Source organism: Megalops cyprinoides, chromosome 25 (genome assembly GCF_013368585.1).
Source record: "Megalops cyprinoides isolate fMegCyp1 chromosome 25, fMegCyp1.pri, whole genome shotgun sequence".
Classification (NCBI taxonomy): domain Eukaryota; kingdom Metazoa; phylum Chordata; class Actinopteri; order Elopiformes; family Megalopidae; genus Megalops; species Megalops cyprinoides.
In genome coordinates this window covers 8,083,075-8,107,209 of record NC_050607.1, presented here as the reverse complement: position 1 = coordinate 8,107,209, position 24,135 = coordinate 8,083,075, and the positions used below count along the sequence as shown (strand labels likewise).

The window sequence follows — 24,135 nt, the reverse complement described above, 5'->3', positions numbered from 1 at the left end:
CTATCTCTCCCTCTCTCCTTGATTTGTCTCCTTCACTTACTCTTCCTCCTGCTCCCTCTCTACTTTTTTTCTTTCTCTTTCCCTGTCTCCTCCTCTTCCTCTGTCTCTGTCATAGCCCCTGTGAGGTTAAAATCTACAGGTTTGTCCTGCTTTCTGTATTGTACTTGGCTCCTTTGTGTTGCTGGTCCAGGTTTATGATATGCAAAACAGGAACAGCACTCTGTGCTTCCCTCCTCTCTCCCTCTCTCTCTCTCTCTCTCTCTCTCTCTCTCTCTCTCTCTCTCTCTCTCTCTCTCTCTATCTCTCCCTCCCCCCTTGCCATTTAATTTTTTCTTCCCTCATTAATTTATCTCAGGGTTTCTTCAGGATTGATCCCTGTACTGTGCTTACCTCATATAACCTGAGCAAAGTTTCTATCCAAACCGAGTCTCCCCGAGGATGATGGAAATGTTACAATCGCACAATGTCATGGAGCCGTTACCGAGTGACATTTACTTCAGGGTGTGATTGTGAGCTCAGCTGAGTGATTCAGGAGATGTTGAATTTGTGAGAGTAGTCTTCAAAGTGCCTTTACATTTAAATGTGGAAAATCAGAGCACATTAATGGATTTTGTCAATTTAGGCAGTTATGGGGAGTATCTTTAATGTGCGTTACAGTTCAGTAGTTGGCTTTTGAAAGTTACAGCTTGCTAATGGCTAGATGACCACCCCCGGTTCTTTAAAATGGAACGTTCTCAGACAAACGTGTGGGTGTAGTCTAAGAAAAATAAATATGGCTTTTACTGTCCAATTAAAACATGGGAAAGTAACTTTTAAAAACAACCAACAAATGTTCATTTTGTCCATAATTATATGTGGTGTCAAGCTGAGCTCAATTAAAATAAATGTTTGGGGACAAAAAAAAAACACCTTGACAAAGAGTGAAAGCCAAAACGATGATGTCATTTCATTGTCCTAGCAACAGCGTTGTTCCTTTCCACATTCAGAGCTATGTATTTTAAATTCAGACATTGTTACTCCCGCTGAAAAAAGACTTTCACCCACTCTGCTGTGATCCTTAATGTAAAATACAGAAAAGGATCATACCAGGTCATGGTTGGGGTGCTGCAGGTCACAAAACAGGACCTGGTCAAGGTCATAAAGAATATCTCCCCAGCATTTCAAAATGTGTTTCAGTGTTTCAGCGTTATCACTGTAGAGCTCTGCTGTAAGCAGGAAGTATGGCTCTGTTTTGAGCTCATTCTCTGTCTCCTAGGTTGTGTGGCTACCCTCCGTTCTATGATGAGAATGACTCCAAGCTGTTTGAGCAGATCCTGAAGGCAGACTACGAGTTTGATTCCCCGTACTGGGATGATATATCAGATTCAGGTGTGTGGGTGTGAGTGTGCCTACCTGTGTGTGAGTGAATGGGTGGGTGTGTGTAAAGTCTGTATCTACTGTATGAGTTTAAGTAATCTTGAACAGCTTTTGAAAAATCGGTTACAACACTAAAAGTGAGGAGCAGCAGTGTCTCCTGGGCCTTACAAGGGTTAGATCAGTTTAAGTATGTTATGAAACCACAAAAATGTAGTGTACAGGTAGCAATTCCAAAACAAGGTTGCATAAATGTGGGGAAAAAATGTGCCTTGGTAACATCTTTGCCATTTGTTTTTGTATGTTCTCTAAGATAGTTTCTTAGCACCTACACAATTATCATGTAACACATGCATTCATGTTTTCAGGAGGATAACTGTTAACAGTGCATCTGAATGATCAAGAGAGTAGATCCTGTAATTTTAAGTTTGTCTGAGGGAGGCTTCCAGCCCATGTGGTCTACCCACAGTCATTCCTCCCTTCTGTCTGAGGCCACACCCCTCAGAGGTCACTGACCTCTTGTCAGTTGTCATTGTCATTGTTTTGGATAGGATCCACAGCGGAGGCTGTAGCAGAGGTCTGTAGCTGCCAGTAAATTAGCCATAAAACCTCTCAGCTTACAAGAAACTGCTGATGAAGCAGCAAGGTATTCAGTTAGCAAGCAAAGGATTGTGGGACTTGGAATGGGTACATACAAACTGATAAATACTATGCATGTTGGTGTGTGTGTGAGCGAGAGTTACATCATAGACAGTTTACAAACCTACCTGCGTGTTGCCTTATATGAACGGGGTGAAAAAAGTGAGTTTGTGTGTGTGTTTTGCAGCGAAAGACTTCATCAGCAGCCTGATGGAGAAAGACCCGGCCAAGAGGTTTACCTGCGAGCAGGCACTGCGCCACCCCTGGTGAGTGAACACCGCCGGTACCCTGCGCAGAAACTCTGCCAACATGCCTTCATAATGACCCCGTATCACACTGCGCAAGACTCTGATATGACCATCAGGGGAGTGAGTCACTCTCAGCCCCTCCCTGTGGCATTACTGTTCAACTGAAGTTTGAAACACGCCATAGAAACCCCGTAAGTGACACCTGCCGCTGAGCTGATCGGTCTGGGTATTTGAATAATGGTTGAATGTGATCCACAGTGAGTCACTCTGCCGTCAGGGCTCCACGGACACGTTGCAGACGCACTGCGAGGGCGTTGTAATCAAGCGGCAAGCTCGCCTCGAACGCGTTCTTCCCCGCTCGAGAGGCCTCGTCGCGTCTCCATGCCAACCTTGGCGGGGCGTGCCGCCCCGGCGCGCAACCAAGAGCGCAGTGAATCCATACCAATTAGCCAGCGACGCGGGTAAAAGCGCACATCAAGCGTCGGAACAGGCTAATCACCAATTACGCCGTCCTCTCCTGAAGTGCTGCCGTGCGAAAGTCAGTGTGGCAGACAGGAAGGGGCGTAGATTTGCGGAGAGAGGTGGAGGAGAGGGGGGGGAGGGCCGCGGGTGCGCCGTGTTGCCGTGGAAATGAGGCCGCCTTTAACAGTATGCAAGCGACTTGCCGAACAGAGTTTATTAACGCCGACAGCGAAGGCAAAAGCACCAGGGATGCGAGTGAGAAAGCCGTCTGTTTCTCCCCGCCTGTAAAGTTACTGAGAGCTCACGCTGTAAAGCTCAACCCAGGCAATTACAGAAAACCAGGAATGAAATGTTTTAGTCAGTTTGATACGGTTTCAGATCTGTTAAGCTTTTCAGGGGATAGAGTATCACCTGCATTTGGCATTGTATGTAGATGGCAAGTGAGTCCGTTTCGCAGTTTTTGTTGGCTTATTATTTCCAGCCTGTAAAACCTGTTGATTGGTTTGGTTTGCTGGAACAGAATGAAGAGTCTAACATGACTGCTCTTATTAGCAGGTTTCCTACTGTGCGTGTTGGGGGGCAATAATGACACAGCAAAATACACTAAGCGTGCAAAGTTTACCTGAACGAGGTTGTCATGCCAGCCCACAAGAAACACATTCACAGTGCTTTCTTTGTTTTTAGTACTCAGTGCGTTGTGTGTAGTACTCAGTATGTTGTGTGTGGTGCACATTCTGGTATTTGTTGTATTCAGTGTTTGGTGTGTAGGTGTGTGTAGTATTTTATTTCATGAGGACCGCAATGCTGGGTGTGTTTGAGAGAAAGAATTTGTGAATGTGTATGAGAGCGTTAGTGTGCATGTGGGTATGTTTATAAGGGTGTATGGGTGTCTCCTTTAGACCTTACGGTGAGATGTGCTCCCATGTCTTTCAGGATTGCCGGGGACACTGCCCTCTCTAAGAACATCCATGAGTCAGTCAGTCGACAGATGAGGAAAAACTTCGCCAAAAGCAAATGGAGGGTATGAGCTCTGCAGAGTGGAGATGTGATGCGTGTGAAGATGGACCATGGGGCATCAAATGTGGAGCTGACCTGTGGGAATGCGGTGCAGCTGGGAGTGGACCGTGTGGTTGTAATGCGTGTAAAGTTGACCGTGTGGTTGGAATGTGTGTAAAGTTAACCGTGTGGTTGGAATGTGTGTTAAAGTTGACTGTGTGGTTGGAATGCATGTGAAAGCTGACCGTGTGGTTGGAATATCTATGACAGTTGGCTGTGGTGTTGTAACACCTGTGAAAGTGGACCGTGGGGTTGTGATGTTGGATAGTGTGTGGTTGTGTTGGTGGACTCAGGCGTACCTGTTTCTCTCTCTCTCTCTCTGTGATCCAGCAAGCCTTTAATGCCACGGCGGTGGTGCGGCACATGAGACGGCTGCAGCTGAGCAGCAGTGTCGACAGCTCTCACCACCCCAACCGCAACCAGAACCGCAACCCCAACGCCGCGCACATCAAATGCCCGTCCACAGACTCCCCCGCCATGCCGCTCAAGGACTGTAAGTGTTGCCAGGGCCCTTGCAACCAGCAGAGTTCATGTCAACCTAACCAGCTCCCCTCATAGACCATCAATCAAAATTACCCCTCACAGACTAAACTAATCAAAATATGCTCAAACCAGCCCCCTTCACAGATTAAACCAATCAAATCCAACCCCAATCATCTTTTCAGACCAAGTCTCTCATCTGCATCACACCTACCTGCCCACAGACAAAATCAAACAAGCACCCTCAAAGCAGCCAATGCAGTCAAATCCTGCCTGAAGCATCCCTCCCACACCCCAAACCAAATTAAATCCAACTTAAGTCAGCTCCCCTCAGGGACCAATCAAAACCAACCCAAAACAGAAGCTCTCACAGACCAACTAATGCATTCGGCAGACAGCAGCTAATTGCAGTTCTTAACATGCCCCACACACACACAATCCCTCTGGTTGTGTTGCTTGGTGGTTCACAACTATCTGTCTGTGAGTCCCTTGAGCACTCCTGGCTGAGCCTGTAGAGCCATCCATCCAGACCTCGTGAGATTCGTATCACAGAACGCACAGCCATTTTTAGACACATCCAGTTTTGACTAGCACTGTTGTAATACAGTAATGAACTGAAAAGCACAGATTTTGGCCACACATCTCCCTCTGTACAGTCTCTGGATGTAATGGCCTGGATGCTATCACAGTAGATATTTTACATTTTCCCTGTTCCCTGTGGAATCCCTGTGTGCTGCCGGTGTTGTTACTGCTGTGCTGTGAGCTGTCTCTGTGAGCAGTGCGCTGTAACAGTGGGTGTCCTCTCTGTTCAGGTACGCCCCCTCCCGCCACGCCTTGTAGCCTGGCGTCGGCGGCCTCCTCGCCAGCGAGGGCTCTCTCAGCTGTAGGGGCGGCCCTGCCAGCGGGGGGTGCTGAGCAGCACCGGCCACGCCCTTCCACCGTCACCACGGTGCACACAGGGACCAAGTGACGCCAAGCCCCGCGGGGAGCGAGCTGGGAGGCCACAGCGCTGTGAGAGGAGGGGCCACCCCTGGCCCCACCCCCTCTTCTGTGACCACGCCCCACCCCGCCCCTCGCCCTGCTCCTCCGAGGTGCCCAGGAGGACTGGATGAGCAGAGGACTCTTGAATCGCCATATTTCCTACCGGCTCTGCCCGAGACGCAGGTCCCTGCCGTGTGCAGAGCCAATCACCGATCTCCACCATGCGGCTGCTGCCACACCCAGCCTCGCCGGGATAGGGACGTGTCCCAGACAAACAGAAGGACAGGAGTGGGTCCCTTCGTAAGGTCCAACGCATACAAAACCTGCATGGCCATACAAGATACAGACACATCTGTGTTCAAAAGGAATTCTTTATCGGTGAGAGAGACTGCTATGGAGCGCCAGGTTTGTGCGCTGTGCTCCCCCATCCAGAACTCGGTATCGGACAGGGTGATGTCACACACTCGAGCGGAATTCTATGTGGGGTGTGTCCTCCTCTAAGTTGCTGCTGTTGTTTTTTTTTCCTTTTACTTTCTTTCCTTTCTCTGGTTATAGTTGCACTTTCACTTGGGAGGTTTAACTGGGTGAATGACTGTTTCATTTCCAGCATTGTGTTTTCTGATACCTTTATGCGTCCGTGGGTGGTCTATTGGTACGTGTTGCTGAGGTACTTTAAGGGTACCATTCTCTGTAAATCAGTGTTTAATCTGTTGTACAGTAGCTGTTAATGAATTCTCAGACATAACTATTGCATGCTCTGAACAGCTACTACCTATGCTGGCCATTTAGTCAGATACATCTGCCAGGCGGTAGATTGTTAACAGTTTTAAAATCCTTTAACGGAAGGATGGCATCGTACAATGTCTTTGTTAATGAAGGTTTCCTTATTTTCTTACTTTATGAGACTTTTGTAAAAATCATTCTATATAGGAGACATTGACAAGATATACAAGTGTTTTCAAAATGTTGGAGTTCTGAACAGAAAAATGGTACAAAGAGGGAATTAAGGTGTTAAGGTCTATGTATCTACTGCACCAGTGAGAGCATTGTTATTCCTGTCATTTTTACATGCGAGTGGATTAAAGGTGGTAGAACAATCACTCTTGTTCTGATAGCCATAACTTCAGCATATGAAATTAATTTTTCCAGTTTAACAAGTTCTCAGGGAATTCCACAACTGCGAAGGAAAGTGATGCTAACCCCAACCTGCACAGATCTAGAAGTCCTGGTCAAATGTGTGTGACCTGGTGGGAGCAGCATGCTGATGCTTGGATGTACAGGTCCAGGAGATTTCCAGTATATTTGCTGTCTCTGATCATGTTGCATTTCATAATTGACATCATCTAATATTAAGGTACGATCTCTCAATTGTGGATAATATCCTGAGGACCACATACCTCAAATAAAAAGATGACGTCATACATTTTGAAGTGCCATCAATGTTGTGTTATGTTGTCTTGTGTTGGGATGATTGGTTTTCCTCTGGATGATAAGCATAGTGGAAAGGAATGAAATGGAAAGACTTGAATCTACATTGATGTCTTGTGTCTCCAGAATCTGTTGTTCCCTGTGCTTCCCTTTGAGTTCCTACAGAGTGGCAATCACATTGATCGATCATATTGAGCCCCATAGCTGTAATAACCAGGTGGTAACAGATGTCTGAACTCTGTTGATGTGGATGATAGTCCAGCTCTCACTACCCCACCCATCTTTTTCCTGTTCCGCCCTTCTCTTCTCCTGTTCTGACCACTTCCACAGCCATTGATATCTACCAGTTGTTTTATTAAGCTAAAGTTTTTCTGAGCAGCATGTGAAGATAACGTTTGTTTGTTTGGTTTGCTGGTTAGCAGCAAGTCGTTCCTTTAGGATGAAACTCAGGACAGATCGGATTGTCAGAGAGGGCCACACTTGTTCCTCCTGGTGTTATAAATAGGTGACAGCTTTCAGGTGTGCATCCTTTATACACTACAATTTTTAGCATTCAGTCAGAGGTTGACATTTTCAGTCCGATGGAGTTCAACATGATAAAATTCATTAGTAAACACTATTAAATGCATGCAAATGTATGACAGACATGTACAGTGTTTAAACAAATTAGTATATGTCAGTATTGTACATGATTATCTAAAGACTGATTTGCTTGTTTTAGTTAAAGCTGTGCACTGCCTGTAAGGGCAATGCACTGGTGACTGGATGGACATACCACTTTATTTACTGGTATATTTACTGTTATATTTTTACAGTTTCAATACTCTCTGATGAAAAAGCTTAAAGTTAAATGTAAGGTCTTCATCTTTTTATGTAAATAGAATGTGTGTGTGTGTGTGTGTGTGTGTGTGTGTGTGTGTGTGTGTGTGTGTGTGTGTGTCCGTGTGTGTCCGTGTGTGTTGGGGGGATGTGTGCAATACCGGAGATGTCCCTTTATCTGTTAGCACAGATGACACCCCTGTGTGTGTCCCAAGTGTGGTCTCTTACCTTCACCTGATGTTGCTCACCTGTGTCTCCAGTGTCTCACATTTTCACCTGTGTTTCCTCATCTGGCTGTATCTGGTATCCCCACTTCTTGCATGCCTTTAAACACCTGTCTCTCTTAGTTGTCTCTAATGCTCTTCTGTCACTGTCTACCTGTTTCTCAGAAGTCTCATCATCTGATGAATGGAAATCTCTGATGTCTTTCTTCCCCAGATATACCAGAATATAACAGTTTAGCGCCCACCTTTGGCTTCACTGATACATCCTGTGTCTAACTGTTTCCATGCTATGGTTAATAATGTATATACAATCATATATTACATGGTCTCTTATATCATTAGTGGGGTACAATTTAGATGAGTGTATTTTGAAGAGCCTTCAAATATTTTTGCTTGATGTTAGTATAATGACATTTCTCTGAGCTGTAATTGGTAACCAAAGACATGTGTAGAAAGAAGAATGTTCTGGAACTGTTTGTGCCTATAGAATTGTTACCCATCCCATGGAAAAACACATCCTCATGAAGTCCTGCAATTGGTTATTTGCTAAGGGCTGATGCGAAACAGTCAGTATCAATAGGTATACAGTTATATATGTCTCAGTCACATTGAGAATGATATTCATAACAATAACTCCAATGATAAAACATTTCAAATACTGTAGTACAGGATGATCATAGCTGATCAAGTCTCAGCAATGATTACTTTGAGTACTTACATAATGTACAGTGTTCCAGGTAAAAAATACAAAAGTATACAAATACTAATCTAAATATGTCCTTTAGTGTGGCTCTTAGCAAATGGTAGATTGCTATGGTTTTTAGTGTATAATAGGTTTCAGTGTTACTGGAGCTTATGAAAGCACCCCCTAGTGGTGGGAGGCCAGTATTTTCCAGTCCTGGTCGTGGGAACACACTGTGTGGGTTTTCTCTGAAGCAAAAGCAGAGGTGTTTGCAGGACCAGGGATGGAAAACGCTGCTGTTGGGAGATTGCAGGAGATGCCATCCAGCCTGAGACGCTGTCTCCGTACTTATTTCTTCCCCGTCTAAGCTATCACTGCTCAGTTATTTCTCTTCCACCAAATGAGACTGTTGATCATTTAAAGACAAGCATCCACTCGCTACTGTGAGTAGTTTACTTGTTGCCTGGTTACAGACAGATCGGTGCATCCTGGTCTTTGGGCTGTAACTGGGAGATGCACAAAAGCACTGGTGAGCTGGACCCCCAGGGTCCATGGGTTTATCTTCTGTCAATGGATTGATGTCTTCTGTCCTTTGCTGTTTATCATTTATACTTTATACCTTAGCCGTTTCTGTGTGCGTGTTTCGAGCTCGGCCGTCGTCGTCTTTTTCAAATGAAAGAACTGTGGGGTTGGAAAACGACACTGTAAATATACTGTGAATACCACGTTTTCATAAGAGAGAATGACATACTGTACATATGTGAATGTATGCATCAGGGAGAGCCGATTGTATTGTATTTAGAATGTTCCTCCTCCTCAGCCTCTCCCCCCGATTAGTTGTGTAAAATGTAATACATCATATGCACCACATCATTACTTCTTGTTTCAAGCCAAAAGTTGTGACAACTTTCCAATCTGTTGTCACAATCTTCCTTTCTAGTTCTCTGAGAGCACTTTGAATGTCACACATAAGACAGCACTAAAAGTAAATGTTATTTAGTATTACTGCTGTTGAGATGGAAGATGCTGTCAGTGAACATCTTCCATCACTTTTCATTGTTTTCACTCTGCTGTGTAGGCTGCTGATTTCAGAATGCCACATTCATGGTAAATATAGCATTTTATTTTTTAAAACCAAATTTAGCCTATAGGATCAATCCACATTCAGTAAGAGCTCAGTAGTGGTCAGTAATTGACTGTTGATGTGAGTCATTCTAAATTGTGCTCTTTTATTTGATAAATACATCCCACAAGCTCTGATCTCAAAAAGAAAATTTATTATTGCAAGTGTTCATAAAGATGCTGACCAACAAACCATGAAACTGTCCAAACACTTTACAGGAACTTATTTATGCAATGAGCATGTTTCAAGAGCTTAAAAACTCAACTCTAAAAGTGTTTACACATGTAATATGCCCTTTTATCTATATACATATATAAAGAGGAACTAAACTAACTAACTCAAAGTGTTGTGATTGCTACATTTTCATGACGATACTGTCCAAAGCCCAGTGAAATGTGAAATATTTACTCTGCATGTTTCCTGGAAACAGTGAACCCATACAAGTTTTTTCTGTGATGTGGCCATTTGTTATGGGGCGTGTATAAGAGATGCCTTTGACAATCATGTGCACATATCAGAGTTTATACCATCATGATAGAAGTGCAACTTAGTGTTTTCTTCTTCCTTTTAATAAATTCAGAATGACAATTGCACAGCCTCTCTGTCTTTATCTGTTACTGTGTGTGTGTACATGCTTGAAAGGTGTGGTACCATATAAGTGTGATGTGTGTATATTGATGTTTATGTGCGTGTGTGCTTGTGTATAGGTTTCTCTGTGTGGGCTTGTTTGTGTGCTGGTGTAAAGATTTGTGTGTGTGTGGATGAAACTGGTCTCTCACACCCTCCAATGTGTCATCAGTCGCTGGCTTCAGTCTGAGTGGAAAAAGATTCGTGCCCCCAGGCTGTGAGTACACAATGTGGCTTCAGCACTCCCTACCATGTCCCCGTTTGTGTGAGCTTGCTGAGTCTGTGTATCCTGTCCTGGCTTCCTTTTATAACCAGTGTGGGATCCCTTGTATCCAGCTGCATGTCTCTCAGCAGCTCAGCCTTTACCAGCTTCTCTGACTGAACAGGACTGTTTGTGCATGATTGGTTCTGCCCCAGCCTCCCTTTTCGTCATTTTATTCGCCTGGTTAATACTCAATATGTTCTGCTACCTTTTATTTTAACTACACATTACACCTTAACATTACTCTTGTGCCACGTACTCCACAAATACTTGACTATTTTATTCATTGTGTTTTGGCCAATGTGCAGGCAAACGGATATCCAGCTAATTAATTCATTTGCCTTAATTAACTAATTCATGGATTATTAGCTGGAACAGGAGCTGGCATACACTCAGAGACTCGGATCTCAGGTCTCATACTCCTCTCACTGCAGCAGTGACCGGGACTCCAAGCACCTGTGCTGAGATGAGCTCGTTAAGATTTAATGAGAATTAATTAAAGCACAATTTCTCCTCTGTATGGCACCCTGACAGTGCACCCCTTTGGCCTTGACCATCTACCCAGCACCTCAGGATATAGCTGAGGGATTGAGAAAGAGAACATCACCACCGCCTAGAAGCTGAATGTTGATTAGGTTAATCATTTGTTAAATGTTCAAGGGCCCTTTTTCTTCTATCAATCAAATTCTGATTTGAACTGACCAATAGGAGACCTTATTTCATCAACCTCATATCTGCTAATTGTTTGCATGATTGTAATATGTCTGGAAACCAGCCTATTGGCTAATGAGCCACACCTGCATAATTGAAGGATTATTTAATACAGGTGTGTGGTTGGAAGGCAAGGGAGAGGTTAGTTTTTGTTCTGTTGTCTGTTTGTTTAAGCTTGGTTGGTTTTCAAAAATGTTTTTGTGGGTCTCTGGGGTCTCTGGTAGAACAGAAAAAAGCAAATAATACATTTTCATCCTTGCAGAGGCAACTTAAATCAGTCAACAAAATGGCCAGAGCAGCAGTGTGGTGCAGTAGGTAGAGAGGTGTGTGGTCAAACAGTGAAACAAATCATTCAGTCCATATCACTCCAGCTGGATAATCAGTTGCATAAAGTGTGAACTGTAACAGTCCTATTGCCCCTAAGTAAGACATCAAAATGGCAAACAACTGATGTGACATAAACATCTGTAGCCTTTCCCATACCTTCCATTTACACCTGCTAACAAACCAGTCACCTCTGGGTAAAGAATGCATGAAACCCTGGAAGCTGATTCCATGAACTGGCTTCCTGTGTGTTGTAAGGGAGCATTCAATTATTATTAATTCAAATCAATCAACCGTCCTCATGCTGCCCTGGTGGGACAGGAGGGCACCATAGCAACACTAACCAGGGGAATTCCTTCCCTTCACTTCAGGGTGTGAAAGTAAGGCTAACCCAATGCCAACCCAAGAGCCAAATGACAGGTCCCGGCAGGAGTTTAGCTGGAGCTGAAGGTATGTCATTGCTTTATTGTGTAAGGGGTGATGTAATGGGAGGGACTCCTGGACCTGTTAAGATATACATATTTGGGAAGGGTGAGGGGCCTGGGTTTTTGCTTTGAGGAAGTATAATAGATGTACAATCAGTACACTGGCAGCAGCCTTCTGTTTGATATGACGCACTATCCAGTGTTACTCTGAATGGAAAAATAGGAAAGAGCTGAATGATATAGCCAAAGTATAACTTCTGTTACAGTTGTGAAATTACACTATTTTGTATGCTGCACTGCTTGAAGGAATATTCTGTCACATTCAGCTTAGCTGCAAGTGTCTTGCATAAATTTGATCATTGCTTTTAATGAGCAGGGAAATTCTACCTGGGGAAATTCTGGCTACCTAGCAAACACGAGGAACACATTATTAACATTGGTTAAGTGATACACAACTAGTTGGCAGATATAGTCAATAACTTAATTTTATTAGCTAGCTAACGAGCTGAGAGGTTATCACTGCACTGTAGGGAAAGTGTGTTTATAGGTTGAATATATAAATGAACTAAGCTGATGGTGACTTTGATGGTGCATGTGATGCCAAGCAAGTTTCCTCATTGAAAATGAGTGATGCGTTGAACTGAACTGAAACACAACTGCTGCTTTTTCGGTTACACTTCAGATTAAGTTGTCCTATACTCATGTGATTACACACTGTAACAACTGTAAAGTAATTATTTACAGTACACAGCTAAATTGTTGAAACCTATTAAAAACAATTACACTGTACCTGTATTTTGTAACCAGATTAGTTCACTACACTGGACTACGTTTAGCTCACTGTCAGTTGTTATTTTTTTAAATTCCAGCACAATTACTTTCAATAAGTTTGGTGATCTCTGAACTTGCCACACTGTTTATTATGAATGAGTAAAGGAATCCCTTGAATTTCACTGTGAATCAATGTGGAAGATGAAAGCAAAATGGCCAGGCCACTGTCATCTCAGAGGGCTTGCAGACAGCCTCTGTGCAAGGTGTTTTTAACAATGACAGGGAACCAAGGCCTGGGTAACATCAGACATGCTTGTCTTGTGTGAAACCTGTAGCTAATTTCAGGTTAGACTGCGTTCACCTTCATGACCGTGGGACCAAGGTAGGACCATGTGAAAACAATTATCCACCCTCTAATAAATGTTACAAAATTAACACAGAGAGAGGCATCAGAGCTACCCTTCCGAAACTTTAAGGTTTGTAATTAGCTGGCCTGTCACAGATTTGAGGTGGTTCCTGACACCCTGTAATTTTCTTCCGAAAAGCCTCAGACGTCTGTGCTTAGGTGAGAAATGATGGTCCAAGAAACAGCTGGTTCCAAAGATGAAAAGTCCCTCTGCATAGATTTTTAATTTTGTTGCAATATTTTATCATTTCGAGCTCTCAGTTCATACTTTATGCACAGATTAGGTGCAAAAAAAACTCCCATGACATGACTGACATCTCCTGGTTTTAAGGGAATTACTGTAAGTGAATCTCCTACTAAGGTGAAAAGTAATGGTAGTCGGTGCATGACAGTGTAATTATCTCTCCCAGGGAGGAGAGTACTTTGACTGCCATATATAAACACTGTCTCTATGTAAAGAAACTGAAGCATAAATGAGGAGAGAGGCTGTCCAGCAGCCTTGGTAAGGACTGGGGGCATTGCTGGGGGTGTCCACCCCTCGCTTCCCATTGGCTCCTAACCTCCACTTACTTCCCCTTCAGGAAGTGGCGGGGCGGGGCCCCCAGCTCATTGGCGCTGTAGCTGTACGCAGGCTGGCATGCGGCGGCGGCTAGTCTCTCCCGCAGCTCCCTGTTGCTCCTCTCAGCGCGGCGGCCGCTCCTGCGCGCCCGGCGGAGGGAGCGCTTCGCCTTGCGCACGCGCTCCTTCAGCTGCTGGTTCCTCTTCTCCAGCTGCGCCACGCGCTCCTGCAGCTTCCTCGTCCGCTCCTCTTCCTCAAACAGTGCCAGCTGCACCGAGGAGCACAGGAGCTGAGGGAGAAACCGCTCTCAGTGGAGAACACAACCCTTCCCATACCCACCGCCTGCAGACCGGCCACTGAGGAACAGCACTGGAACAGGATGAACCCAAACACACAAGCATGAGAGCGCTGGGCAGCATAGCAGTCTCAACCAGCAGGGCATGGTGGAAAGGGAGAGCATCTACAGGCATGCTGGGATATGAGGAATGAATCGCCTATAGCAGCGTTTCCCAAGCCTCTCCTGGAGGACCCCTTGTCCTGCATGTTTTAGATCTCTCCCTGCTCCAACACAGCTGATTCAATTGATCATATCGTTATGAACTGCTGAAGCTGCTTAATAGCAAACTGATCATTTAAATCAGCTGTATTGGAACAGGGAGAGATCTAAAACATGCAGGACAAGGGGTCCTCCAGGAGAGGTTTGGGAAACGCTGACCTATAGCAACCAGCCTTCTGAGGCCTCATTTAAACATAATGATGAGTATGATATGCTCAGTGGCATCTTTCATGAAGAGGTTTTTTTTTTTAATCATTGATTTGCTGATTTATTGACTGATAGAGGGAATCACAATGGACCAGGATGGAACACATGTAACAGTCTGGCCCACAGGCCAGCCAGGAGCAGTGGAACAGGATAAAGCACAGGTAATAATCTCCTACAGTCTCTTACTATAGGGGGGCTTGCTGTGGTGCAAAGATCCAATGATAGATCCAAAGATCAGGACGGAATGACATATTTGACCTATTTCTTTGCAGATCACCGACCTAGAACAGATGACCATTTCTTGTGTGTTAGAGGGTTTATCGGCAACCCTGCCCCCAGAGAGTGACAGGTCAGTGACAGCTCTGTGTTCTGCGGCTGTTAGGAAGGTCAAATGTCATATTTTTTATCTGATAAGGTCCAATATTTGATGGATGCTGGAGGGGACACCGCTTAAAGGAGACACAGTGAGATCAAACTACAAACAACATTCTCTCCAAGTCACGATGTCTCAAACTCCCCTCTCAAGGAATTTAAGAGAAACAAAGATGCAAATGGTTTCACATCCCTGTAATTTACACATGATATCCTGATGTGTCTAATCTCTGCACTGTGCCATGTGTGAGGCAGTTGTGAATTACAGAAGATCAGTGTCTACCTCTGCTGCTAACACACAAAACAACTTCTCACAAGCTTGGTGCCACGATGCAGGAATGCTAATAAGCAATTATGACATTGTAGCAATGGTGTGGCAAGGTTAGGTGTTAATTCAGTCACACACCCTACCTACTCAAGCATAATTGGGGTCCTAAAGGATGCTGCCATGCCTCATGGGTAGCCCTAGAGATTGCCAGGATCAGGGATGATATCTGAAAATCTGCACTTGTGTAATTACTCATTGACCTGCAGTCTGCCTGGCCACGTACTGCACCATGTAATTAAAGGGCTGTGCTCCCCTATCACTGGTGCCTAGAGACGGAACTCAGTTGTGCAGGGCTTTGAGTTTCTGAGCCGTCATAGAACAGGTTGACTCGGGGAACTAAAATATTAACTAAAATATTAAAGGATCAAAGGCTGACATGATCCCACATCAGAAGGATATCCAGAATCCTCAATGTGATTTGTTACTAAATGGCTTAGATGCTTCCAGTGTTGTTTCACTTTGGATTTTATAACAAAATATTAACTCCACTCCCTGGTGAGACATATCAAACCAAGGAGAACATTAAAAAAACAAGTGCTTCTCTTCTGAAATATTTGGAATGACGTAATGGATCTGATTCAATCCTTTTTTTTTTTTTTTTTTTTTCTGCACAGCATGTTTCCCAGGGTCCTTTAATGCTGTAATTTCCTGTGTGGAGACAGTCTGACCTCCTCAAGCTTCGGAAAGAATCATTCACTGTCTCCTCCTTTTCACTCGATTATGTCTATGGTGACAAAAAAACGCCTGCAATAAAGGAACAAACCCATTACGGTGCAGCAGGAGAGAACGAGGGACAGTGGTTTACCTCAAAGAGGATGCACTTCTGCCTCGCACTTCCTTCTCCTGTCGCTACTTGTTTGCCTCTCTGCCTGTCTATCCTTGTGTTTTCACCTCGTTTTCCTTTGTTTTCTACTTTCCTTGACTTATTTAGCTGAGTTTAGTTGTTTAGGTTGCACTTAAAGCTTACTCCAAGGTCTGCTACACTACCGTAGCTTGCTTGCTGTTCCTCACTTGTAAGTCGCTTTGGATAAAAGCGTCTGCCAAATGACCTAAATATAAATGTAAATGTAGATGAGAGTGATGACCCACCCCCCCTCTCCTCCCCAGGCCATGCGATGGTGACACCCAGCACAGGCATTGAAGCAGTGGTCTTTCCCTGGCCGTGGTTGGTGCTTATTTCAGCCTGGGAACTATGGGAAATTGCCCAGAGTGCCCCTGGGTAGCCCTTGGCGTGAGTGTTGCTCTTATCACGCGCAGACAGATGTGACCAGTGACTTTGAGCCAAGTCATAAAACACAGTGGGGTTGATGGATAGAGAAACACTGTCAGTTCCTGACAGAGGTTTTGTGGGTCAGCATGATAACTAGCTACTCATAAATGTATACAACTCTTTTAAAACGAAGTAACGTGGTCATTTGAGGCACTGAGCCACGACTTTAAGTGACTTCAAATTTTCCTCTTAGCAGAGAGTGCGCACTCATCCAGAGCCTGGCAGAGACTCACACATCTTCATTTAATCCTAATATGAAGGATTTTCAATATACACAGTCCAATAAGCACAGTCTAATGAAATAATGTCATCTAACACATCAGTTTTCTAAATTCCATTGCTTTCTCTACCGTTGTCCTAGATGAAAAATGGAAATGGTTTCCAATGTAGTTCAGTGATTTCAGTTTTACACCATAGCCTTAATATTTTAACCAATGTGCTAAATTACCAAAAAAAGAAAACCCCATGAAAGATCATTATTCAGAACATTGGGTACCTGTTACAGAGCCAAAATTTTCACTGAGGTGAAATGTTGTTTTCCTAACACTGTCAGAAAAAGCCTTTTCACACCCCCTCCTTTGCATTTTACATTTACATTTATTCATTTAGCAGACGCTTTTATCCAAAGCGACTTACATAGGTTAGTTCTTTACAATGTTATCCATTTATACAGCTGGATATTTACTGAGGCACCAGTGGGTTAAGTACCTTGCCCAAGGGTACAGCAGCAGTGTCCCAGCGGGGATTGAACCGGCAACCTTTCGGTTACGAGTCCTGCTCCTTAACCACTATGCTACATTGCATTCCAAGACACACACGAGAAGGGATTGACTTCTTAACTGCTGAGTTCCAGAACCTTGGGGTTCAAAGGGAAAACGTGACCACAGGTCAGGTTGATTGTAGATTCCAGAACCAGTCCATTGCAGTGTACTGGACTTGCTGACTGAGTAGCTGAGGTTGAATTCAAGGTGTTTTGGAGTCAATGTGAAAGAGTGCCAGATTGATCGAATAAGAGCAGATATCAAACTGGGCGGCTCAGTTTCAAGGTGCGAGATTACCATTTAAGCGTGTCTGTGAATTTCACGAATTTCATTCATGTGCAGTTAGGTCACCCCCTTGGGGGTAATTTTTGCATAAAGACTTGTCAGGTCACTCCCTTGGCGTCAATTTCACACGTGGTCATTTAGATCACTCGCCTGGAGATGGTTTCATATGCATTCATGTTAGCTCATACTCTTGGCATTGCTTTCATGTGTGGTCATTGTCAGGTCACGCCCTTGGAGCTGCCTTTTTCGTGCAGTCATGTTAGGTCCGGTCCTTGCACCAGCAAACTCAAGGTCCAGGTTGACTGAAGTCACTTCCCTGTAATCCCTTGTTTCTGTGGAGGTTACACCCTCGTGTTTATCCCTGCCCAGAGAGGACGGTTGATGCAACGACCTAAAGAATGTCGACAGTGTAAAGAACCCAGCCAGCCGTGTCATTATCAGTCTGGCGCTGAGTAAAGTTCCACAACATCTGCTTTATCAGTCACAGTGAAATACATCACAGCCTCAAACCTGGGCCAACATAACAAAATATGCACATCTGCTTTACAAAGACCTAGTGCCCTTTAAGGTTACAGAGGCTACAGATGGGAAGACTAATGGTTACTCTAGACAGTTTCCTATTGCTCCTGTCATTATATTCATGTCCTATGTACAGAAAAGTACTGTGCTCTAGTTCAGCACAATAGACAAGGAAACCAATAGCTGCAAATCAAACTCCCACAGACTGCAGTAGATGTTCTGCACAAAGCCTTTTTTCCAGCGTGTTGGTGTGTTTGTTTGAGACTGATGTTCTTGTAGAACCATGGTGATGTTAAAGTGAATTCAGCTGTTGTGAAACCACCTCATTCAGATGGCCCAGAATGTGTTTTGGAATCTGTGCAGTGTTGCAATTTTAGTTAAGATTAAATTTAAAATGGAGAGAAAACGACGAGGAGGGGAGAGACAGGTCTGTTTTCATTTGTCCTGCAGTGAGGGAAATCTGAGAGTCAGGCCTCCCTTCTGATGTATGTTTTATCTGATAATCCCTGTTAATCTGTGTTTACAGAGCAATTGTGCTTAAAAGTGTGTGCAAATGTGCAAGAGTGTGTGACTGTCTCTGTCCTATAATACTCAGGAAGTCATAAGAAACAGGACTATTTCATAGAAGAAACACAATCCACTGTATTACATGGGTAACAACCTATTATATCAAACAGGAAATGTAATCCAGTATATCACACAGAAAACACAGCCAGCTATATCAGGCAGGAAATGCAACCTGGTATATCACACAAGAAACAGCCTGCTACATCACACAGGAAATACAGGCAGCTACATCACTCAGGAAATGCAACCTGGTATATCACACAAGAAATACAGGCAGCTATATCACATAGGAAGCCTCCAATCACATAGCAGAGTGGAGAGCATTCTCTTGCATTGAAAGCAGTGCTGTGGTACATAGTATAGACAGAAGACCCAAAGAGCTGAAGCCACTGCTGTGGTCAGTGTCCTCACACACATGCAGACCTCCAGACATCTGGAGGACAGCGAGCCAGTCTGCACCTGCCATCTCCCGGCTCAACAGCAGGGGTGGAGCCCTGGCCCCGGAGGGGTGACGTGCAGAGCTCCAGGCTGTAGCATCTCTCCAGATCCAGCAGCAGGCCGCAGAGATTTACAAGCACCTGGAGGCCCACAGTCAGCTGCTCAAGAACACAACCCTATTTCCTCTGCTGCTAAGCATGCTGTCCTCTGCACTGCAATCTTAGCCAGCTGTGATGCACATGCTAATTATTCCTGAAACACGGCACAGAGTGCAGGTGTATGCAGTATTCGCACACATTATCATATACATGCACACTTACATGCTAATTACCGTAAGGAATAATTCATGGCCTTTCCTTCTGTAGTGAGGCCTACCCCATCCTGCCAGTTTCCTGGGAGATCGTCCCCCACCCCCGTGCAGTGTGCTTTGGTGGGGTGAGCGGCTTCTTACCCTGTTGTCCTCTTGGATCTCAAAGTCTGGGCTGAAGCTCTGGAAGTCCTGGTCGTGGGAACAGTTGGAGAACTGGAAGAGGCTGGAGAACACCCTGCGGTTTTCCTGGGTGTCGGGGAAGATGGCGTCCTGAAAGTTGACTCCGTGTGGCAGGATGCTGTAGTTTTCATCCATCCTGTGGGAGACACAACCTTCATGTTCCACTGGTGTAGGTGCGGTGAGCTGGATTTAATGTGTACAGTGGTAGACCTCCCACGATCTGACACGTTCACACAGCCAGATTCAGTTCAAACCTGTGACCACGGTCAACTGTCCAGTATCCCCAATGCAGTCTTTACTGGAATTCAGGCATAGCAGATGGGCCAGTGAACTAGGGCGAGAAGGGGCTAAGAACATGGTAGATAGTGTAATAAAGAAACATTAGACCTGCTCGACAGACAGGCACTAGGAAATGATAATAGACACAGATACTCCTCATCAATGTCCTGTCTGCTGAGACATTACATTTCAGGTCATCACAGGGGATTCTGGGAACTGCTGGCAGTGCAGCCTGCATATGCTTAGGGCAGTAAGCTTCTGAGCTGTTACATAAAGAACAGGCCAGGGAATAGACTAGCACTTCAGAGCGGGGTCAGCACAGTAAGCAATCTGAGTGCTTTGAGTAATGACAGTGTTATGGCAGAGATTTAATGATAAACACATGCAATCCTAAGACAGTCTCAGCTCCTGTGCAGACCCCAGGCTCTAAAGAGCATACATCATTTGGATGTGACATGTGAGCGCTGCAGCCCTCATCTGATAGGCTATCTCAAACATGTGCAGTGACCATAGGATCAGTCATGGAATGGTGCAAGCTGCAAGTTTTGTTTGATAACTAGCATCTTCTTCTGTTTTAAACCTGCAATGTGGAGATGACTAATGCATTCTTCTTTTAAAATGACAAGCATCTGTATCTCTGGATGAATGCTTCTGTCTAGACATATTCTACATTTTACTTGAGAACATCCTAACTGATTTTCACTTTTATCCTTAATTATTAAACCTGTCAACTTGCTGTCTCCATGACATGTCCATCAGCATCTACAAGATGAGCAGTAATGACTAACCAGGTTCTTCTCCTCAAGCACCCTTACGGCAAGGCAGACCAGCAATCATGACCGATATACCAACCCGGGCACGCAGAAACACTCAAACGCACACTGACAGCTTAACTGACAGACGCATGTGCGTCACCACTTCAGTCGTTCGATAACTGACAAAAAACGTTTTATATTTAATATGCATTTGTTTTATGTGTAACGATAGTAGTCAGCAGTAATTTGACAGTATTTCTCTGGATGGAGCATTAGTCTGTATTCTCCTCTAAATGAACTCTTTAACTCTTTAAAGATAACTTCAATGCAATGCAATGCAAGATAATTACCTCCCATTCGCGCCCTCACCTGAGGAAGAAGATGTAGGAGTAGTTTTGCACCACCGTGTGCGACTGGCACGAGAAGTAGCCCAGTCCCGTGAGGTTGAGACGCGAGCCGGCGGGCACTTCGAGCATGCTGCCCCACGCCTGGTCGCACTGCAGTTCTATCTCCGCGGAGTAGAGCAGTCCGTCCTTCGCGTCCTCGTACTGATAGGGTAGGTAGTTGTGCAGGCTGCTGCTGTACGGCTCCGGGTGGATGGCCAGCACCTTGGCGTACACGATTATCTCCGCCAGCTCCGCGCGGCATCCCTCGCTGAGGGGTCGCCACTCGGACGGCATCTGGCATTCAAAGGCGAATCTTGTTTGGCATGCCAGGCAGGCAAGGGTCAGCAAGAGCGCCCAAGACATTGTGGTGTCCGCTTAATACCCGTTTAACCCCGTTCGGCAGGTGTTTCCTCTTCGTACACGCCTTTTTATTAATCCGGTCCAACTTTTCCTTCCTCGCAATTTAAGTCCACTAAAGAACGCTAATTAACACCGATTATCATGTTGCAACATGTTGACATAAGTAATCAAAATAAGCAGGCGAGTTTGATAACAGCAATCCAGCATCGACCGATTAAGTGCGCAAAATCTGCTACGCTTGTCCCGTCCCTGAACAAGACTGCGGTCAAGTCGCAGAGTGCGGGGACGCCCGCAGAATTGGGCACTTTCCCCATCCGAGCCATTCGTGAGCGCACTCTGAAGTGTCCCGGGAACAACATTCTCGCAAAGTCAGTTTACAGAAGCCAATCAGCCGGACGCAAAGATTAATCAGCCAATAACGACACATCTCGGGACATTCTGCTCGTCTGCACGCATTTTGCTCCTCTTTGAACAGTATGCGTATGTTTTACTAGATTTGTCATATTTGATTACTTTTTATTGAGTATTAAATATCAGACTGCCTTGCTTGGACACATGAATAGTAACTCTCTGCCCCTGCATAACATTAAAGGAATCCCAGATGACGGAGTTAAAGTAATGACAAAACTTACAAGTTTTTTCTTTGTTTCCCCGCTGACATTTACTAAAAATTACACTTTGCTTACACGACACACTACAAAATCGCACATCACCTGGGCGGTCTTGTTCCATTTAAGCATGATCTCAGAAGAGTATGAGGATTGCTCCTGTGATATTTTACATGATCGCAACTTATGAAAAATGTCCATCATGACTTTCTCTGGGGTATACGGCTCTTGTCAAACGTCTGTATTTCAGGGCTTACAGCACCATCTAATGGTTAATTTTGATGAACACATATAAAATTTGTGGCTAACTTGACAGGTGGTATTTTTCCAGCTATTGAGTCAGTTATAAATACAACTTTTTCATTCGACTGTGGACACATACAGGTTTTAATGCAACCAATTCACGTCTTGATTTGTAAAAACTGCATGTTACATAAAAAAAATGAAGCAAACATTATCTACAGGGCGATTTCAACTGAATGAAATCAAAAATGTGCAAAATTAATTGCTGACGGGAAATCTCTCTTAAAAAAAAAAAAAAAAAAATTGGAGGCACGGTTTCAGGAATTTACCGTTATTGCCAACAGATTTGAGAGGTGTGCCTGAAAGAGAAGGCGTATTGCTGCGTAAAATTCTGTGCAGATTCAGACCGCTCATCAATACCGCTGTACCCATCTCATATGTTGATTCACACAATCTGAGATCAGCGAATTTACGCAGAATTTCGCAACGCTACCTCTACAATAAAACCATTGTCTCAAACACGATTTCAACGTCAAAACCAGGCAACACTGGTTCGAATAAGATTATCAGATGTATGTCGTGAGAAGCAGCGTTGCTTTGAAACATTTACCAGAAATACAGTTTTTGAATACATAGACTGGACCGTTACAGAAGCGCCTCATGCGAATATTTGCTGTCCTTGGGATTCAACGTGTTGTTTTGCTTGGACGCTCCAGGTTCAGTTTGCCGAAATTGCTAACTGCTAATAAAAGCTATTGATTTTGTTTTAGCCTTGTTGCGACGCAACATCCTTCATAAGTGTGCCCAGGGAACTGATGTGTTCATGTCGAAGCCACTATGCGTATCCAAGCCAGCTAATCGGTTTTTGTTACTTGGACAGAAATCGAGGTTAAGCTTTCAGGATGTGAAAATATCATTTTCATTTGTCACGGATTATGGCAGTTTTTATTTGCATTTGATTTAGAATTTGTGTCTTACGGTTTTTGATTTTGCAAATAATTACCTTATTGGTTCATTTCATGCAGAGGTTTCAGTTGATCCTGTAGTACGTTTGTGCGCATGTGAGGTTCTCGGAGAGGTCTTTACTCTGGCGATGTTAGTTATCAAACAAAACGTTATCTGACGGCGGAGGAAACGAGGCAGGGAATGTCAGGAATGAACGACATAGAAAGCCAACTGAACCTTTCACAAAACATCTTCAAAGCTTCAGTGGGCTTTTTGTTATGGGTACGCAGACATCGCTCTGTCCCTCCCCGGAGAGACGCTTTACTCATTTGGAACAAAGTTATATTTACGTGGATGCTGGATTTCAGAATCATGTGTCTGGCTGTAAGGCATGATTTTATTTACAACAAGGTACAGTATAATCATTAGAAATGCAGTGCAGCTATTTCATAGATGCTAATCTAACGTTCAGAGCATGTGGTATTTTTATTAGTCAGGAACAGGTGCAATAACCGACCCACACACATGCACACGGCGATGTAATAACAGGAAGATAATTTCCTGGTGTTGATCTGCTTCACTTCCTCCAGCGATAATCATACAAAAGAACATTATGTAAAATGGTTTAAGGTAACTACTGAATGTGGGAGGCATTAGAACGAATGAATGAAATATAAAATGAGATCAATTTAGAAAAGTGGAACACATTACCTCAATGGCAAAGTTCAAGTAAACTTCGTATTGACTTGTCTGTAGGCATTTCTATCTCAATTTGATGAAGCAGTTCATCGGTTTCTGATATGAGATTCTACAGCATCGGGCAGAAAAGGACGGTCTCCGTGATTAAATGATTTCGTTCTATAATGCATTACGGCATTACTTAACAGAGGTCAAGACAAGCCATGAGCTAGTGAAAGAGACAAGGTAATCTAAAAGCGCCCTCAGAGATTGTAACAAACCACTTGGGTCATTCAACACTCGGCGTCATTCAGTTCAAGATGGTAACAAGCAGGCTCGGCGCTAGGATGAAGTGACTGAGGGGGCAGTAGCGAGGGGGGCGTGCGAAGACGTTTATAGATGGTATGTATAATCTGTTGTATCGTCGAGTATCGAGCATCACATCATTGCATCCTCCAAAGACAACTACAGTATCAGTGGTCAGCTACGACACTGCATGTGTCCTAGG

At 44.2% G+C, this 24,135-nt stretch overlaps 2 protein-coding genes across 2 annotated transcripts in view; one reads left to right on the top strand and one right to left on the bottom strand.

Moving 5' to 3' along the window:
* The window catches only part of LOC118772086 (calcium/calmodulin-dependent protein kinase type 1D-like), a 60,442-nt gene extending 54,722 nt beyond the window's left edge, over nucleotides 1-5,720 (top strand). Inside the window, exons 7-11 of the mRNA XM_036520337.1 lie at nucleotides 1,256-1,368; nucleotides 2,180-2,258; nucleotides 3,636-3,723; nucleotides 4,089-4,251; nucleotides 5,051-5,720. Of these exons, the coding sequence (XP_036376230.1) occupies nucleotides 1,256-1,368; nucleotides 2,180-2,258; nucleotides 3,636-3,723; nucleotides 4,089-4,251; nucleotides 5,051-5,208 (601 nt within the window). The 3' untranslated portion in view covers nucleotides 5,209-5,720. The remainder of the gene's footprint in view (nucleotides 1-1,255; nucleotides 1,369-2,179; nucleotides 2,259-3,635; nucleotides 3,724-4,088; nucleotides 4,252-5,050) is intronic.
* Nucleotides 5,721-13,587: 7,867 nt separating this feature from the next.
* On the bottom strand, nucleotides 13,588-21,156 carry LOC118771670 (coiled-coil domain-containing protein 3-like). Its single transcript, XM_036519678.1, has 3 exons — nucleotides 20,777-21,156; nucleotides 19,335-19,509; nucleotides 13,588-13,869 (listed from the first exon to the last, which is right to left on the bottom strand). The coding sequence occupies exons 1-3, from the start codon at nucleotides 21,154-21,156 to the stop codon at nucleotides 13,588-13,590; spliced, it is 837 nt and encodes a 278-aa protein (XP_036375571.1).
* Nucleotides 21,157-24,135: the final 2,979 nt, after the last annotated feature.

Bases quoted from the DNA above. Each gene is read 5' to 3' on its own strand.
- LOC118771670 (XM_036519678.1), bottom strand. From the start codon at position 21,156: ATGTCTTGGGCGCTCTTGCTGACCCTTGCCTGCCTGGCATGCCAAACA. The intron at 19,510-20,776 runs GTGAGGGCGCGA...TGTCTCCCACAG, and splicing joins TCCTACATCTTCTTCCTCAG to GATGGATGAAAACTACAGCA. The intron at 13,870-19,334 runs GTAAGAAGCCGC...TTTCTCCCTCAG, and splicing joins AGATCCAAGAGGACAACAGG to CTCCTGTGCTCCTCGGTGCA.